General features: G+C 36.8%; 1 protein-coding gene across 1 annotated transcript in view; it reads right to left on the bottom strand.

Moving 5' to 3' along the window:
- The window catches only part of NAALADL2 (N-acetylated alpha-linked acidic dipeptidase like 2), a 1,006,116-nt gene that overhangs the window by 64,360 nt on the left and 920,809 nt on the right, over positions 1-20,947 (bottom strand). Inside the window, 1 exon segment of the mRNA XM_017847705.1 lies at positions 860-953. Coding sequence (XP_017703194.1) covers positions 860-953 — 94 coding nt within the window.

The following is a 20,947-nucleotide window of genomic DNA, read 5'->3' as shown; positions in this document are numbered from 1 at the left end:
TCAAAAAAAAAAAAAAAGAGAGAGAAAGATTAAATTTTCAGCTATTGGAAATATTGGGCTTTTTAGAATGATCCATTTTCAAAGGATTACTGCTTCAGCTCTACAGTTAAAATACTGACTTTTTCATTGAGAAGTAGTTGTCCACAAATGACTCATTAAAGATCTGTTTAGGAAGATGTGTGACTCAAAGAGGAGGCGGGTGAAATCTTTAATCACAATACTGACCTTTGTATTTGGTTAATGAAGACAAATTAGGAGCCTAATTGAAAGATTTGTATGTAGATGAAGGGGAAATGAAGGTAATTATTAGGGTGGGGTGAGAATTCTGCTGAGAGAGATATCACCAAACATGAAGGAATTGAAATAGAGATTCCGAAATCATTGCCTGGTTTCTTCTTTATCATATTTGATCTAAGTTCTGAGCCAATATCTCAGTCAAATGGAATGGAGCCCATACCACACAGAAACCAACTCCAAAAGAGAAACTTCTGGACCAGTCTTGTTTGAACTGATTGACTGTTAGGTACGATGTTAAAAAAAAAAAAATGGATCATTGAACTATATTATTCTATATGAGACCTGTAAATAATAACAGAAACTTAGAATTATAAATCTCTTTGATAAAATAGATGGGCCATCCTTTAAAATCTGATATTCTCCTTTATGCTTACACATACGTGCATCTCATTTTTGTTGATTGAAAGCTAAAATTCTTCCAGGCCCTTCCCAGGATCATCCTCTCCAGGAAGGACAGCATTGCCATAGCTAGTAAGATCATTGACGACTTCATCCATTCCTTGTTGAAAATTAGTTGAACAATGTTTATTGGTAAAATTACTACAATTCAAAGGAAAATTACCTTTAAGGTTGTTTTGAACTTCTAAAGCTATATCAATTGCATTAAAGGGCAGAACAGGTTCGTTGGCAATTTGCAAAATCACTTCTCCTGAGAGCTGAAAGAGAAAAAGGAAAAAGAAAATACTAGCATTCAGTAATCAGGAGTTTTTCATTTGTTTGTTTCATTATTTCAGGTATTTTTATACATCTAGAGGAGCAAAAACACACAGGATTAATATAGTTTTATAAAATCTCTTTTTCTTTTAAATCTTTATTTAATTTTATCTTTCTATAAAGAAAAGTGAAGAAGTCCTCAGTTCTTTTCATGTCTCAGAATAGCATAAAGAAATATATCACTCCTTTTGTGAGCTGAAATATTAAGAAATGGCTTCCCTAATTGAAAGAACTGTAATATTTAGACTTTAAATAATTCCTTACAGTTCATAATATCACATGATCAAACAAACAGTAGAGAGGAGCACCTGAAAATCAATGCCTGGCTATTGGACTAAGGAAAACTTCAGACAAAATTAATGACTGATCTATTTTATTTGATAACCTACAGGCCACATTTGGCAGTTTACTTTGAAGGTAAACAGGCTTCCAAGTTAACTTGTTTTGTGATTTATGGTAACATCCTGTCACTGAGTAAAGAATTTTTTTCTGAGTTCCCCAAATTACATACTGATGAATGCATAACCTAATGACATTGAAAAGGATGCTGATTTGTGTTTGAATTGTGAAGTTTTGCTGATTTGTTTCAGAATCAGGAAGTTTTGCCAATTGTCTTGTATGCAGACATTGTAACCTGTATGTTGATATTTGTAGCCAGTGATTGTAACTTCTGTATTATACCCTCCAGTAAAAAGAACAACTCTGATATGAGTTGTCTTCCTCCTTTCTTCTAAACTTCCTTAGGAAAGCCTCCCAACCTGTAACAGACTCTTTGTTGGTGTGTCTTCACTGGTAGATCTTCACATTTGGCTTCCAATAACCCTTCTTCAAAATCTTAGATACAATTTTCCTTCATGCTTTTATTCTATTCCTAATTGCTTTTTTAATTTTTATAACTTTCTATAATCGAAACTAATAGTATTAATACATCTTTGAGATCAATGCTTAAAATAAATACAGATTTTAAAAGGCATCCCCAAAGCTCATATCTGTAATTTTTATACATGCATAATTCCCCCATGACCCCACCCCAAAACTGTCTGAATATTGACACATGCACTACAGCTGAACTAGCATCTGCTTAACAGGCTGAACAAGTCATATGCATTCATACACATCCCAAAGGACCTTAGGGCTGACAGAAAGTGCCATTGTTATCTCTCTCTCTCTCTCTCTCTCTCTCTCTCTCTCTCTCTCTCTCTCTCTCTCTCTCATAAGTGATATTTAATATTTACCTGGACTTAACGAAGGTCCCTACATCTCTCATAACCCTGAAGGCAGCACACAGGGAAATGTGACCGTGTTGATATTATTAATGCAGTATGAAATGTGGTTAGTGAATGAAAAACATTGTCTTGTGAAACCACACAGGGGAAATTAGCACACTAACTTGAGACACAACGCATAAAAGATATAATTTACAAGGAAATTATTCTGTTACATATCCAAATATATATATTCAACAAGATGCAAATTCCATTTAAACTTTGATACGGTTTGGCTCTGTGTCCCCACCCAAATTTCATCTTGTAGCTCCCATAATTCCCATGTGTTATAGGAGGGACCTGGTAATAGATGACTGAATCATGGGGGTATATCTTTCCCATGCTGTTCTTGTGATAGTGAATGTGTCTCACAAGATCTGATGGTGTTAAAAATGGGAGTTTCCCTGCTCTCTTTTTTCCTGCTACCATCCTTGAAAGATGTGACTTGCTCCTCCTTGTATTCCACCATGATGGTGAGCTTTCCCCAGCCACGTGAAACTGTGAGTTTTCCATTAAACCTCTTTCCTTTGTAAATTGCCTAGTCTTCAGTATGACTTTATCAGCAGCATGAAAACAGACTAATACAATAAATGGGTACCAGAAATGGGACACTGCTGAAAAGATACCTGAAAATGTGGAAGCAACTTTGGAGCTGGGAAATAGGTAGATGTTGGAACAGTTTGGAGGACTGAGAAAAAGACAGAAAAATGTGGGAAAGTTTGCAACTCCGTAGAGATTTGTTGAATGACTTTGACCAAAATGCTGACAATTACAGAGAAAATGAAATCCAGGGTGAGGTGGTTTCAGATAAAGATAAGGAACTTGTTGGGAACTGGAGCAAAGGTGACTCTTGTTATGTTCCAACAAAGAGATGGGTGGCATTTTGCCTCTGTCCTAGAGATTTGTGGAACTTTGAACTTGAGAGAGATGATTTAAGGTATCTGGTAGAAGAAATTTCTAAGCAGCAAAGGATTCAAGAGATGACTTGGGTGTTGATAAAGGCATTCAGTTTCAAAAGGGAAACAGACCATAAAAGTATGGAAAATTTGCAGCCTGACAATGCGATAGAAAAGAAAATCCCATTTTCTATGGAGAAATTAAAGGCAGCTGAAGAAATTTGTCCAAGTAAAAAGGAGCCAAATGTTAAATCATCAAGACAATGGGGAAAATGTCTACAGGGCATGTCAGAGACCTTTGCAGCAGCCCCTCCCATCACAAGCCTGGAGGTTTTAGAGGAAAAAATCGTTCTGTGGGCCAGGCGCAGGGTCCCTCTGCTGTGTTCAGTCTGGGGACTTGGTGCTCTGAGTCCCAGTTGCTCCATTCTTGACTAAAAGGGGCCAATGAACAACTCAGGCTGTTGCTTCAGAGGGTGGAAGCCTCAAGTCTTAGTAGCTTCCACATGGTATTGGTCCTGTGGGTACACAGAAGTCAAGAATTGTGGCTTGGAACCTCTGCCTAAATTTCGTAAGGTGTATGGAAATGCCTGGATGCCCAAGCAAAAATGTTTGCAGGGGTGAGGCCATCATGGAGAAACTCTACTAGGGCAGTGCAAAAAAGAAATGTAGGGTCACAGCCCCCACAGAGTCCCTACTGGGGCACCACCTAGTGGAGCTGTGAGAAGAGGGCCACCATCCTCAGACTCCAGAATGGTAGATCCACCGGTAGCTTGCACTGTGTACCTGAAAAAGCCACAGATGCTCAACACCAGCCAGTAAAAGCAGCCAGAAGGGGGGCTATACCCTGCAAAGCCACATGGGCAGAGCTTCCCAAAGCCGTGGGAACCCACCTCTTGCATCAGCATAACCTGGATGTGAGACATGGAGTCAAAGGAGATCATTTTAGAACTTTAACACTTGACTGCTCTGCTGGATTTTGGACTTGCATGGAGCCTGTAGCCCCTGTGTTTTGATCAATTTCTCCCATTTGTAATGGCTGTATTTACCCAATGCCTGTACCCCCATCGTATCTAAGAGGTAACTAACTTGCTTTTGATTTTACAGGCTCATAGGTGGAAGGGACTTGCCTTGTCTCAGATGAGACTTTGGACTGTGGACTTTTGAGTTAATGCTGAAATGAGTTGAGACTTTGGGGAACTGTTGGGAAGGCATGTTTGGTTTTGAAATGTGAAGATATGAGATTTGGGAGGGGCCAGGGGTGCAATGATACGGGTTGGCTCTGTGTTCCCATCCAAATCTATCCAACTCTCGTCTTGTAGCTCCCATACTTCCCACATGTTGTGGGAAGGACCCAGTAGGAGATGACTGAATCTTGGCGGCGGGTCTTTCCCATACTGTTCTTGTGATAGTGAATGAGTCTCATGAGATCTGATGATGTTAAAAACAAGAGTTTTCCTATACAAGCTCTCTCTTTTCCTACTGCCATCCAGGTAAGATGTAACTTGATCCACCTTGCCTTCCGACATGATTATGAGGCTTCTCCAGCCTCATGGAACTGTGAGTTCTCCATTAAATCTCTTTCCTTTGTAAATTGCCCAGTCATCAGTATGTGGTTTTTTTTTTTTTTTTTTTTTTTTTTTTTTTTTTTTTTTTTTTTTTTGAGATGGAGTCTCTCTCAGTCACCAGGCTGGGGTGCAGTGGTGCAATCTGGGCTGACTGCAAGCTCCACCTCCCAGATTCACACCGTTCTCCTGCCTCAGCCTCCCGAGTAGCTAGGACTACAGGTGCCTGCCACCATGCCTGGCTAATATTTTTGTACTTTTTTTTAGTAGATACGGGGTTTCACCGTGTTAGCCAGGATGGTCTCAATCTCCTGACCTTGTGATCCACCTGCCTTGGCCTCCCAAAGTGCTGGGATTACAGGCGTGAGCCACGGCGCCCAGCCCGCTATGCCTTTATCAGCAGTATGAAAATGAACTAATACAATATTAAAAGTTATATTTCCCAATTGTTTGCACAATTCAAGTCATAAAAATACAATTCAATTTGATCTTCTTCTATATGCTTGGGAAAATGTGTTTATTAGAAATAAAGAGAAGAAAGAACCCCTTTTTGATTTTTATTTTAAGTTCTGGGGTACATGTGCAGGATATGCCGGTTTGTTACACAGGTAAATGTGCACGATGGTGGTTTGCTGCACTTATCAATCCATCACCTAGGTATTAAGCCCCACGTGCATTAGCTATTTTTCCTAATGCTCTCCCTTCTGCCACCCTACCCCCCTACCAGACCCCAGTGTGTGTTATTCCGCTCCTGCATCCATGTGTTCTCATTGAAGAACCACTTTTGATGATCTTTTATTCCTTTGTTTTTTCCCAAATGTAGCAACCAATTTCTAATATACCTTTGCAGAGACTTATCCTCAATATTGGGGTGCTGAAAAAGTATTCTACCACATGAGACTTTGACATACTGAACTAAAGAAAGAGCCTCAAAGTCTCTCTGCCCTTGCTTGCCCCGTACCCTCCCAACACTTCTGTCTTTCTCAAAGCAAAAGGTGAGGATGTTCTCTGAAGTTCTCTTATCCATGTAAAAACTGTGAACCTCCAAAGAGGAACACAATTACCTTTCATCCTCTCTTGGAAATCTCATTGTCAGTGAGGGATGCAACCACACCTGGATGGACTTTTTCAAACAGATAGTGTTGCCTCTAAGGATGATTCAAATACTAAAGAGAATCATTTACAAATTAATTTTGTCTCCCAGGTCCATTTATTATCCCTAATAATAATTTATCATTCATGAGAAGAATAATCTAAATTCTTCATCTCTCTCTCTGCTTTACAATAAAGGGCACATAAATATATTTCTATAGTCCACTGAGTTATTGGGTAATCCTATGCAATTCCCCCCATCCTGCATATGAAATAAATATCTATGCCTTTTTCTCCTATTAGTCTGCCTGTTGTCAGTTCACTTTCAGCAAACCTTCAGAGAGTGGAGGGAAAGCTTTCCTTTTGCCCCTACACCAGCGTAGTGGTCACAAAAATCCTGGGAAACTGCCTACTTTGATCAGGCTGCACTTCAGGAAATATATTGTTTGCCATAGATTGATATAAATTATCCATCAACTCCACCTCACTTCATCCAAATCATACAAGAAACACCAAAATACAAAATAAATTATTTATAAAAGGATTTTAAAAGAAATGAAGAAGGATTATGATGGATTTTTTTTTTTCCAATTTGCACTGTATAATAGGGACTCCAGAAAAGACATGTTTTGTTTACACGTAGATTCTGGATACCACACATTACAAAAGATTAAAAGAAGAGAAAAAGGAGGAGGGAGAAAGGTGACTTCTTTGAGTGCTGCTGCAGAAAGCTCTTGTGTTCGTTTTTTAAGAGTGGCTTGGCACCTTGAACATGGGAAGATAAGCCAACTACCTTGCTGTTTCTTTCAAAGAAAAACTGGCAACAAAGAGTGAGACTTCAGAAACACCTGGCCCACTATGGAATGCTTAGACTAAATTGGCTTTCTTTGCAGCTTCGTAAGCAAGAGGAAGATTTGTGTACTCCTTGCCATGCAGCACAGAGATGAGCCACACTGCATATTCTTACACACTCTGAAACTCGGTCTTCCTCAGGCATGTTAGAACAACTTTCCTTTACATTCATATGAGGTCTTATTCTTTTTAAAGTGCTTTATACCTCTATGTCTCATTTCATTATCCTGACAACCCTAAGAGACAGGTAGATGGGGAATTAATATCTTGTGTTAAAAACACTGAGAATCAGCTTCACAGAGAACAGTTAACGGTAATGGCAAAGTTAAAATATCAATAACCAAATTTTCTGGAGCACCTACTAGGCATCAAAGCTGTATGGAAGTTTTCAAATATCATTCTCTCTAATTCTCACAACAGCTCAGCAAGGCAGGTATCATGTTCATATAAAAAAAGAAATTGAGACTCTCAGAGATTAGTTAACTTGCTCAAGTCACCTACCCAAGTGTAATCGATTTGAAGGCCTGTGCTACTTTTTTTCCTATAGCACGAGGTTTAAGTCAGAATCTAGAAAAAATCTCTCAGTTGGTTATTTGTGGAAAACTAAAGCTACACTCTGAATTCTTTACTTCTTGCCAACTGTTCTTTCTACTATACTACTGTGTTTCTTGGTGAAGAAAAAAATACAAAAACCTATGTTTCTTGTAACACTACTCGTCAATACCTATAATATCTTATTTCTAATCCTGAACATCTGTGATATTTGCATGCCTGTGGCACATAGCATAAGTAAATAACTATTCAATATCTGTAAAATTACAATGCAATGACTTTACAAGCACACACGTGCCTCAAGACCCTGGTGTCTTTCCTATTCCACTGTTGTCTGACCATACTAGCCCTGAGCAGAAGATGAAAGAAGAATAAATTAGAAATAAAAAAAAAACTGTACAGAACTAAAAATATTTAAAAAATATAAAAGGATCATTGTGTTGAAAACTGAGTTAATAATCACCACATTGCAAAGGCTTTCCTCTCTTACTAAATAATATTGATGTTTCTAGAGTTAGTGGTCTCATTGGTATTAGGAAAGATCTGATTATCAAAAGATAAAAACTATACATAGAAACTTATTCCAGATTTTTAAGAATATAAATATCACCCTATGAGACAACAAGGTAACAGATGACTTACAAAGTTTAAGGAAAAAGTATACACACACAGAGACACGTGTGTGTGTGTGTATTAAGTTTTCTTAAAATACTCTTTTGCACCTTTAAATACAACTAAAATTACTTCAGGCCAAAGAAAGATAAACTTTTATAGGGGATAACTAATTCTTTGACTTCGTCACAAGTCTTTCTCTTACTCACTAGACCAATGTAGAAAGAAAAAAATTATTTACTAAACTGTCAATATCTAAGAAATAGGACACATTTTCTCCCCTTAATTATTGTAGCTATTACGCAGTATGGTGACTGCATTTTCAATAAATGCTTTTAACAAAGTTTTCATTTATTGAGTGGACAATGCAGTAAAACATACACAGGTTCACTAAAATAATATCATTGCCTTGAGTCTATAATGTAATTTCTTTTTAGCCACAGCATGGCTGAGCATTGCGTGTTTTTTCTATATTTTTATATACCCAGATTAAAGTAACCATAGTTTATACCTTTCACTTAAGCTGTAAGTTAAACTATTATCATGGGATTTTTTTATGTCCTCAATTAAATTTAAAATGAAATACAGCCCCACTATGAAAGTTGATGTTGTGAGATAAGCATCACACCTTTTTTATAGGTTACCATCGGAAAAAAAAAAAAAGAAAACTAGGATGTCACTTTGGCATGTGAAAAAAAAAAAAAAAAACCCCAGCTGAATTAAATTTAAAGGAGTTCAACTGTGCAATGAGTGATTTGCGAATCTGGCAGCCCTCAGAATCACAACAGATTCAGAGATTGCAGGGATGCCTCACAGTCAGGACAAATTTATAGACAAAGAAAAGGGAAGTGATGTATAGAAATTGGAAGTGAGGTACAGAAACAGCTGGATTGGTTACAGATTGGCATTTGCCTTATTTGAACACAGTTTGAACACTCAGCAGTGTATGAGTGGTTGAAGTGTGGTTGCTGAGATTGACAAAGACTCAGCTATTGTTACAGGCACATACTCCTAAGTTAGGTTTTGAATCTTGTCTACCTATTAGTTAGGTTACAGTTCATCCACGAAGACTCAAATATAGAAGTACAGAGTCCTTCTCAGGCCATTGTTAGTTCACTTTAACATACGGTATAAGACTCCATGACAAATAGTAGATGAATCATGAACCATCTTAACTAGTAGCTATTGATCCTTTATAGTGTGATCATTACCATGCTATGGGGGAGAGAAAAGAGCTAAAATGTCGTAAAAGATAGTTGCTCTCTTTAGAACTTACTTTTCTGTTAGAGATAAGTCATTCCACTTTTACACAATTGGAAAAAGAAGTTAACAGTATAAAATTAGTAAATATGAATAATTTATTTCCTAGAAAGCACCATTTTCTATTTCACTGTAAACATACCACATAAGCATACACATATATTTGGAGAGCAGGAATTTAGATGACTGTAAAATGGGAAAGGCATTTTCGACCACGGGAATAAAATGAGCAGAAATCTGAGGTAGAAAACAGCCAAGACTTTCTTTTTACTTTTAGAGTAAAACAAGATTTTTTAGAGGAACAAGAAACCAGTGTGACTGAAATGGAGTTCTCAGTTACTGAGAAGTAAGTTTGTGTGTGGAGTGTGGGGCAAAGGGTCAGAAAACCCTCAAACTCATCGAAGGCATACGGCCATGATCCAGTGATCTTCAGGGAGTCTGCTCCACTCCTTTTAACTTTCAGACCAGAGGCATAACCTGATAGATCATAGCCTGGCAAGAGTCTTTACAACAGGATTTTGTGGTGCATAATGCCCTTCAGGCTGTTATGTTCATGCTGAAGTGACATGACTCTGATTTATGTCACTTTATACTAGAAACCTCCCAATTTAACAACAAACATCCTGTGGATAACAAACCTTAGGGCAGCCAACCATGGACAAGAGGAGTGGAGGGAGTTTCCTGAAGATGAGCAGAATGAGAAGCAGCCTCCAGTCCTCATGACCCCTTTCCAAAGCTGCAGTATCCATAGAGGAGAGGGATCAAAGATGTATTCCTGACATACCCAACCTATTTCCCCCCAAAATTAGAAATTAAATGATGTAATGCACAATTACTGCCCAAAATCCATGTATCCATAACATGACTAAAATATAGCCTTAAGACTGTCATTGTCTTTCATCTGGAATACTCCACAAACTCCCTAATTGTTTGAAATGTCTGCCTCCAACACATTCTCCACATCATCTTCTGAGTTGTGCAATTACTTGTTTGGGATATGTTTCTTGTGTACTCTCAAAAAACAGACCTGTTTATCTCACTTTCTTTCCATTGCTCCTCTTGACCTATAGCAAAATTTACAGTATCTAATATTCAACTATAATTTGACAAGTTTATATATGAAAAAAATTACTTGAAAGTAAAAGTGTCTTTAAAAAGCAAGAACTTATACAACCTCCACAACTATCAAAAAGGAAGCTTGAGATCCAACCCACGTCACAGAAACTAGTGAGGAAAATTTTAAATGCCACACCTGTTCCCTCAGCCCCAACAAGAACCACCATGAGAGCCCCAAGAGAGTTTCATGGATAAGTGGAGACCTCCCAACACCTGAATAACACTCCTGTTCTTGCCAGTGGATGACTTGAGGGTTTCTTTCGGTAGAAAGATTTTGGTGGAATGTTTAGGAGGCCTTGCCAAAGACCTTGCTTCCACTGCTTACATTTGTGAAGGCCAACAGTTGGAGAAGTAAGAGATAGGAAAACTGTCATGGAATCTCTAACCTTTTAGGAATGAAATAGTTCAAGATCCCACTTTTCCTTCTTAAGTTTTCAAAGACATTAGAATCATTTTGATGGACTGAGGTAGTCTCAAATGAAGACTACCTTAGGTGGTATGTTATCTTTTAGCAAAGGATTCCAAAGTTGTTGAAGAATTCCAATAGCCCCTGATAGGGCAATTTGCTTCAAGGACTCATGGCCATTTTTAGGAGCTCCTGTGACTTATCCTGTTTGGTCCATGGGCCTACCAAAAGGATACTATGTGTGAACGTAAAGACCTGTGTGAGCAAACAGTGTTAAACTTGAAAACAGCAGTTTGGACAGTGGAATGGCCATAGCTGTGAATATATCTGGAGGAAAGGGAGCTCTTTTCTCTCAGCATGCTGAGAAACTGCTGTTTTAGTCACCACCATGCCTCTAACAGTGGCCAAGAGCTGAATGAGGATACTGAGACACTGGGTTTGCAGGCTGGCACATGCCTTCCCTGCAGAGCTGCCAAGTTTCTGGAGCTGATAGACCATGCAAAGGCTCTCGGGACCACTTGGACATGATGAAAAATCGATGGGATGTGAAACAAAGCAAGAAGATGTAAACAAGGCATGTCTCCACTGAAATTTAATTTGATTATGAAAGAGTTGGGCTCTTCACTTAGCCCTAAACTGCTAACAGTATATATTTTTTTGCAAATATGTACTAACACCTGCCAACACCAGGGCATTATAGAATAAGGTGACTCATGATGTCAAGAAACCAATGGCTAGGAAAATAAATCCCTGATTCAAATCCTCCTTTCCGGCTTCTGCTTCCGCTGAAAGCCCCATTTCCTGTCTAGTTTCTCAGCCTAAACTCTGATCACACCATCTCCAGTTTACCAGGAATCCTAGTTTGGATTCCCCCTCAAAACAACAAACTTGAGATGAAATCTGAGCACAAGTAGTCCATTGAGAGGTGAGGGTAGTAGGATGGGAAGGAGAGACAAGGAAGACAAGAGAGCCAATAGAAGGCACATTATCAAGTCAGCTATCACTGTGGATGACTGAAGCTTAACCTTTCTGGAGAAAACCTGAGAGCCAGTGCCTCAGGATTTTCCCATTCAAGGGGCAAGGGAGCAGTGTATTGATTCACTAGCTTCCAATTGGGCATTGCTACATGGAGGTGTTACATTTTAATCTCTGAACTGTCCTATTCACTGGCAACTTTCCAGGGCTGAAGAAAGCCTCAGGCAAAGATAAAGTTTAGTATTTGCAAAACTATTACTAAAATAGATGCTTACTTTCTATTCCCATGCCACAGAAAAGTAAACTCATATAATTTTTTTTTTTTTTTTTTTTTTCCCCAAATGTAAGATAGCTCTCCTCTTTTGGTGACTGTCATCACCTATCTGTTATTAAATTGTTACTACAGTGGAGAAAATATATCCACACATCAATTCGGAAGTAACAAATTAGCTTTTTGGCATTTGTAATGACTATTTTTCAGTGATGTAGTCATGCTGTGACTTTGTAACATATTTGTATTTTCTGCTGGTCATATTGTTTCTAGAGAGAGACCAAATTATGTTAATATTTCTTAGTGTTCTGGAAAAAGAAACTTCAAGATATTAACTTTACTTTTTTACTATGTTTAGTAGTAATTTGCATGTGCTGATTGACAAATTAAGTATCTTCATTTTATTTCTCTAATAACTATCTTTAACATGATATCATTAGTAATAATAACAGCAGCTAACATTTGTTGCACTCTTGCCATATGCCAGGCATTATTTTAAATTCTTTATATAAATTAATTCATTGAATCCTTACAATACCCTTATTCTATTTTGCATGAGAAAATAGAAGCATTGCTCAGTTAATTAAATTTCCCAAGGTCCACTTAGCTAGTACATGGCAATTTTGAGATTTGAGCCCAAGCATTCTGGCTGCAGATCTGAACTCTTAATTGATACCCTAATTAGCACCTTTGAAATTTTTTTCCAAGCCCTTTTCTAATTTTAGCAAATCAGGAATACCAGTGGCCAATATTTACCAAATGTAAACATAGGATTCCAAGGAATAATTAAGGGCTGGTTACACCTATTTAAAATAAAGACCTGAGCAAGTGATCCTACCAGGATTATAACTTTTGATACAGTCCAGTGCTAATTTTCATGTCTGTAGATCCTGCTTTCCTGAACCTAAAAAAGGGAAGGAGAGATTTATGAAGTAAAACAATTCTCTAAGATACTCTAGAGTAGTGGCAAATACTATCGTAGCTGTGGTGTGACAAAGGGCGTAGTGGTTGTGTATTTTTAAAAGATTAATTTTATGTTTATTATTTGTACATTATCCAAATCAATTAATCATAGAAAGATTAGAGAACTGATTTAGCAGAGTTTGTAATAATGTTAAAGAAACATATAACAAGCACACATAATGCATCAAGACAGAAGAAGCCATTCATAAAGAGCTATAAAGAGAAAATTCTCTTAAAAATTGTATTTTCAGGGCATAATGCTGAGTATCTGTACATGTGAAATACTGTGGTTTTAATTTTCTCTTTAGGAATTTAATAAAACAGTGCTTTAGTAAAGGACAAAAATGTCTTTTCCTTCTAATATCCAACCATTAAACAAAGATCATCTTGGTAATAAATGAATGCAATCACATAGAGAGCCAATTATTTAGTTAATAGATCTATATCATTTTGATATAAATTATTAATATAATTATTTCCTTTTATATGTGCCAGTTGAAAAAACAACAAAAAATAAACCTCTGTTCTATTATAGATTTGGACATCTGGTATAATTCTGTTTTGTAAAAAATAATATCTTGGAATATTGCTTCATTTTTTCAAAAAATATGAACATTAAAAAATAATGACACCATGTTTCTATCTTATAGGGACAATGAAGTCACTAGAGAGATGTAGAGATATGGGAATGAAAAAAAATAAACAACTGTTCTTTTGAACTTGCTGCTTCTACCTAGTGAGATTTTAAATGATGGCCAAAATATATGTGACCCTGACTGTATGCAATTACATTGTTAATGCAGTTTCTTTCTCGACTATAAATGCAATAAATGTTATTGCGGATTGCATCCTACAAAGTGAGACTTGACATTTTAAAAATAGAAAAAACACCACAAGGGCTTTAGATCCCTTGATGTGTGATTATATTCATGACAAGGTTCTTACAGTAACTTTCTTAGAACTAGATGCTATTGTTTAGTTGAATCCAAAAATATATGTATGTAAATAAGAACCTGCATAAACAGAGCACACTGCCAAGCTCTAGAAATTCCAAGATTTCTCTTTTTTCTTTACATGTTGCTTAGTGATAAACAGGACTCTTATATTAATAGTTCCTTGCTTCTCAAACATCCCAGGATGTCCTATATAACATAGCCCAACAATTCAAGAATTTTAGTACCTTTATAGTTGACCAGTTAAACCATGTCATATGACCTTATACTTTTATTAGTACGCTTTGTCTAAGTGATATTTATCTTGATGAGATGCTTATAAAGCTTCTACATATAATTCAGTAGTCCCCAGTTAAGTGGTAAAACTGTGACATAGTTCCTGTACTAAAGGGGCTTTGGATGGTTTGCATGCTATTAGCAAAGAAAAACAAAAAGAACATATGAAATGTCACATCTCAAAGGTTAAATAAATAGGAGAACACTGGTTACTATGAACAGCAATAGACCAAGAACAGTTTTTGGAGGATAGTTCCATTTTGCTGGATCTTAAAGGAAGGATACAATTTAGAGATGTGGAGAGAATTAAAGGCAGCACTCTTAGTAAGAGGAACAGGTAAGTGAAAATTCTGATCCTAACACTAAGTCAATCAGTCTTGATGGAAGGATTTTTTTTAAAGCAGAAAATGAAAATAAAGTTGGAGAAGATGATTATATTGCAAGGGATCCCTTTCTTCCTTCTCAATAAGCTCCTTATAAAGGAGAAAGATGTTCTATTTATATTGGAATGTCTTGGAATGTCTTGAAGAATTAGATTTTTTTAGAGAAACACTGTGATTACTAACAAATTAACCTGGAAAAAGGCTTAAGACATTCCACATAATAGGCCAAAGTAAAGCCTGATCTGGAAAAGTGAAGACAGAAAGGGTTTCATGTCTTAGTTTCATCTAACAATTGGTACTCATATTACCATGTTACCACCATCACCAAAAAGTATAATATCTAAATGTTTATTGTTGAAAACACATTAGCCTCAATTTAGAATGTGTCAATTTACTACTTGAACTTCTATGGGCCTCTGTTACCTCATCTGTAAGGGTTTACTCTAAAACCCAGGCACAATATTCTCTTAAGTTTTTAGCGTATGGTTGGTTATTGAGGAGTACTGAGAGTATTGAAGGACTCAATCTAATAACAGAAGTCGAGGGCTATCTGAAGAGCTTATTATTGTGACTATTTTCTGGAACCCGAAGTGGATTTTAACCAGCTGCCAGAGCTCTGACAAACCTCATGTTTCTTAGGCAACTTGCTCATATAGATGCTGTGAACTGAGCAGTCTCTTCTATTTCTAGGAGAGCTTGACTAGAGGCTGGGGCTCAGCAGAGCCCGCCCCTAGATGCCGATTAAGTAGCAGAGGTAGGACACCTACCCATAAACTTCAGGAAATCTGCTTCCTTTGTTCTCTAAAGTTTGTGTGAGCTTTGTATGTTTAGATCCTCAGAAAAGTTAGAAACACTACACTATGCATCATTGTATCATATGACTGTTCACTTTTTGCAAAGAAATTAGCACACTGGTCTGATAAAGAGGTTATATAGTGCATCTATGGTTTTTGCATATTCTAAAGGCAGGCAAAGGAAAGGAACAAGTATTAACTGAAAATCTACTATGTGCCAGACCTTTCACTGTAACTGTGAATAGATGATTTAATTTAACCCTATCAACAAATCTACCAGATTATATTATGCAATACTGGTAATGATATAGATTGAGGTCAGGCTATGAAGGCTCTGGTAGATTATAACAAAAAGCTTATTTCACTTAAAATGTAATTTATTTAGTGGAAAACAGCACCAAAAGAGGCTATGTTTAGTAATGTACATATTTTATTTTTACCTTCATTATGATAAATTGCTAACAATGTCTTTGTAGGGGTAGCAATAATTCAGTGCCCATTTATTCAACTTATTTAAAAAACTGGGGACATATCCTGGTGTTATGCTCTAGTTAACCACCTCATTTACTCAGGCAGATTAAGAGGTGCCTGGGTTTTATTATCTCAGATATGTACTGTGTCATTCATGGAATAAATAATTTGTCCTCATTTTAATGGAAAAACTAATTGCTACACAATATATACTTGTGAAATACATAATTTAAATATGCATTTATAATTCCCAAAAAGTCAAACATTTTATATAAATTTATGGAGTAGCAATTGATGAAATACATCCTCTCCGTTTGATTTTATCACCTCAATTTGCAGATAAGAATATAGGGGTTGAAAGTTGAAATGATTTGATTTGCCAAACATTACATAGCTTTTAGAGGCAAATCCAGAACTGGGATTAAGGTCTTAAAGCTCTCAATACATTACTTTTACAGACAACAAAATGTGAGAAATGAATCCAAATTGATGGTGTGTGGGTATGTGTGCATGTGGGTATGATGAAAATATGAAATACAAATGGAAAATTTGGTAAACATACCATATACAAAAAATATGCAAATAGTAGTGAGCTCTAAAATCTGCCCATTGCATTTTATGACACTTTATTATAATGCATTAAAAAACAATCTCCTGATTTCATTGAGCTCTAACTTCTCCAGGAGTAGCTCACAGTCCCTCTCTAAGACACTCACCATGTCTAGGTACATTATCTTATGTAGTTACCCCACCTCCCATCCCAGCTCTTATATTATAACAATTTATTCTCAATTTCTCTATACCTCTAGAGAGAAATGTAATAATGATTTTACATTCTGATAGTAGATGTATTGATTTCTTCCTACAGTTTGATCAGTTTTTATTTTGTATACATGTTAGTTGGTGCCTGTATATCCAGAATTGCTGTATCTTCCTAATTATTCATTTTAGAAACCTTATGAGCTCATCCTCTAATTAGAAAAACTTCTAAGTTTGAAATTTGCCTTAAAGTCTACTTTGGCTGATGTTGATATTATTACATCAGCCTTCTTTGATAGTGTACAACTTGAAATTAATACGTAACCGCATTTCTTTAAAGTCAAAAATCCAGTCTGAGAATTTTAAAAATATTTACTCTGTTATTATAATTACAGATACATTTGCATTTATTTTATCATTTTGCGTTTTCTAGACAATGAGCTTTCTTTACTTCCTTTTCTCCTTCTTGAAGTATATTAGCTTGACTGAGTTTTTTTTTTTTTTCTTGTTCTTTTATTTCTGAATAGATTGAATTGTATATTCTATATTTATTTTTTATTTATTTGGTCAGGCACATTAAATCTTAGGCAAGCTCAGTTGACTAACAAAGTCTAGAGGTAATCAATATCTGTACCCATCTCCCAACCATGAACTACACGAGATGCTTACAACTCATTAAAGCCCTTCTTTTTCTCTCTTACATTGTCTGATATTTTCTAGTAATTCTTATTAGTGTGGTTTTCTTTATAGTCAAAAATTAGTTATACTTATCCACATCTTCACCATTTTTTGGCACAGTGTTAGGTCTTTTATCTCTGCATTATAACAGGATTCAATTTCCTTCTTACTGAATGTATTCTTCAGTAGTTATTTCAGTGAAAGCCCGTAAGTGGCAAACTTGTCTCAGCCTTTTTCTAAAAAATCTTCATTTCTTTCTCACTTTTGAATGATACTTTAGATTAGTACAGAATTCTAGGTTGTGAATTATTTTTCTTTAACATTTTGAAGTTATTTCTATTTTATTTTGCTGCTATGAAGGAGTCCTTGGTTTCAGTCTAGTTGTTATTCTTACTTAGACAACCTCTCTTTGATCCCTACAAGCCACTTCATCACAATTTCTTTTAGATGTGGGTTTATTTTTAATATATCCTACTTGTGATTTGATCTTCAGAATAAAAATTGACTTCATTAATGAATATTGGAAAATTATCAGCCATTATACCTTCAAATACTGCGTCTCCCCCAGTATCTTATTCTGGAATTTAGAATGACAGGGTCAAAAGATATGACTTTCTCATTTTTCATTGTATTTTCCTTCCTTCGATGTTTTCTGGGTTACTTATTTACATTTATATTTCACTTCAACAAATAGCTCTCAACATTTATATACATTCCTTTTCAATCATCCACTGTATTTTAATTTCACTGATTATGTTATTTCTAGAGTAATTCTTTTAAAATTACTTTCTATCTCATGATCAATCCTTTCATTATGGTTTCTAATTTTTTAAATTATCTAATAATTTCAAAAAACTCATAGTTTATTTCAGCATTGATTGTTGTGTTCAGATGGATTGTTTTGTATGCTTATCACAGTGGATCAATTTCTACCATTATTTATAATTTTTATTGTGAACACTTCCATGCACATATGTCTATGTATGTTTTGAAGAAATAAAAATGGCTGAGAGGGTGCTATGGCCTGAATGTGTCCTCCCAAACTTTATATGTTGAAATTCTAACCCCCAAGTTTGTGATATTAGAAAGCAAGGTCTTTGAGAGGTGACTAGAACATGAAGGCAGAACTCTCGTGATTGGGATTAGTGTCCTTAGAAAAGAGACCACAGAGAGTTAGCTTGTTCCTTCTACCACATGAGGACACTGTGCAAAGGCACCTCCTGTGAATCAGGAAACAGTCCTCACAAGACACGAATCTGCCAATGCATTGATCTTGAACTGCCCAGCATCCAGACCTGTGAGACATAAATTTCTGTTGTTTATAAGCTACTGAGTTTATAGCATTTTGGTACACAGCCTGAATGAGCTAAGAGGCTATAGTTCCAAGTGAGATTGGCTATCAGATTGTCATAGGCATTTAGGCTGCTAACTGATATTGTAAGTGCAATGAGAAACCAGAGTTTAAGTGAGAAGTGACGTGACCTAATCTATGTTTTAAAAAAATCATCTTGGAAATATTTAAAAATATTACTGTAAAGCAGTTTACATTTGTAACTGTCATGCGCAATAGTTATTTCATCAGTTTAGAACAAGTTTTACTTTATGTTTCTAACTTGGAGATTCTCCCATGATGTGAATAATATAAAACTGTAAACCATTTCCACATGTGGTAGAGTTCAGGATGTCAATTTTTCATGGTACTTTCAATATGAACATACTCTTTCATCTTAGGTAGAGCAAGTTTTCTTTTAGCAACATATTGGACCAGTAGCAGATAGAGATTTCTAGTGACTCATTTAACAAGATACCAGTCTTTCTTCTTTTTTCGCAACTCCCATCCCACATTTGTGACAACTAAAAGATGTCTCCAGACATTGCCAGTGTTCCATGGGGGCAAAATTACCCCTGCTTGACAACCTGATTTATTTTAACCAAGGCCTTCTTCCTCAATCCTCTTTCCTGAAGATTCAGGTCAGAGTTACAGAGGAGATTCATCCTGGCCCCTACCCCAACCACAACTGAAAAAGCATTTTAGCACAAAGCGGATGAGACAATGGCAATCATACCTCACTTTAAAAAATTCAATGCTAGCATTTTGGTACAAAATGAGGTTTACAGCAAAATAATCCCATTATCCTTGCTTTTTTGTTTTTTGGGTTTTTGTTGTTGTTGTTATTTGTTTTGTTTCATTTCTTTCTTTCTTTTTTTTTTTTTCAGAGACAAGGTCTTGCTCTGTTGCCCAGGCTTGAGTGCAGTGGTGTGTGCAGCACCATGCTTCGCTAATTTTTAAATATTTTTGTAGAGACAGAGTCTCGCTATGTTGACTAGGTTGGTCTTGAACTCCTGGCCTCAAGTGATCCTCCTGCCTTAGTCTCCCAAAGCACTTGGGATTACAGGTGTGGGGCATGGCACCCAGCCACATTATCCTTTTGATGCAGGGCTACAAGCACTGATTCCTACTTCTGCCATGACCTGGGCACAAGGTTTTGAATCCTTCACTAAATTATTCCCTCAATTTCCTCTAAGAACAATTCAGCCTTAGAATAAGTCACAAGGATTTTAGGTTTTTTAAATCAAGAAATTAATATACTAGGCCTGGTATGATGGCTCATACCTGTAATCCCAGCACTTTGGGAGGCCGAGACAGGAGGATTGCTTGAGCTCAGAAGTTTGAGACCAGCCTGACTAACATGGTGAAACCTGTCTCTACAAAAAATACAAAAATTAGCCAGGCATGGTGGCGCAGGCCTCTGGTCCCAGCTACTTGGGGGTTTTTGGGGGTAGCATTGCTTGAGCCCAGGAGGTGGATGTTGCAGTGAGCCAGGATCGTGCCACTGCACTCCAGCCTGGATGACAGAGTGAGACCCTGTCTCCAATTAAAAAAAAAAAAAAAAGGAAGAAATTAATATACTAACAGTAACCTTAAAGGAGATGATTGAAGTGTAGCCTAATTTTAACAGTGACCTCAAGAGAGCACTTTTTTTTTTTTTTTTTTTTTTTTTTTTTTTTTTTTTTTTTTTTTTTTTTTTTTTTGAGACAAGGTCTCACTCTGTTGCCAAGCTGGAATGCAGTGGTGTGTGTGGCACAAGGCTTGGCTAATTTTTAAATACTTTTGTAGAGACAGAGTCTTGCTGTGTTGCCCAGATTGGTCTTGATCTCCTGGCCTCAAGTGATCCTCCATCTCTATAAAAATACAAAAAAAGTTAGCTGGGTGCCTATAATCCCAGCTTCTCTGGAGGCTGAGGCAAGAGAATCACTTGAGCCCAGGAGGCAGAGCTTGCAGTGAGCCGAGATTGTGCCACTGCACTCCAGCCTGGGTGACAAGAGCAAGACTCCATCTCAAAAGAAAAAAAAAAAGAAAGGAAAAAAATCTGCTCCCTTGAGATCACTGTTAAAATCAGACTAAACTCTAAACTTCAATCATCTCCTTCAAGGTTGCTTTTCATATATTTTTTTTCTTTTTTTTCCCCCCCTTGTATTTTTTTGGAGACAGGGTCTCGTTCTGTTATCCAGGCTGGGGGGCAGTGGCACGATCTTGGCTCACTGTGGCCTCCACCTCCTGAGCTCAAACAATGCTCCCCGCAAACACCCCAAGTAGCTGGGACCACAGGCCTGCACCACTATGCCTAGCCAATTCTTGTGTTTTTTTGTAAAGACAGGGTTTCACCATGTTAGATAGGACTCCTGGGCTCAAGTAATCCTCCCGCCTCGGTCTCTCAAAGTGCTGGGATTACAGGTGTGTGCCATCACATCAGGCCTAGTATATTAATTTTTTGATTTAAAAAAAACAAAAAATCTTG

This window comes from Rhinopithecus bieti, unplaced genomic scaffold, assembly GCF_001698545.2.
Source record: "Rhinopithecus bieti isolate Rb0 unplaced genomic scaffold, ASM169854v2 scaffold_28528, whole genome shotgun sequence".
Taxonomy (NCBI): Eukaryota; Metazoa; Chordata; class Mammalia; order Primates; family Cercopithecidae; genus Rhinopithecus; species Rhinopithecus bieti.
This window is presented reverse-complemented; position numbering and strand designations above follow the sequence as displayed.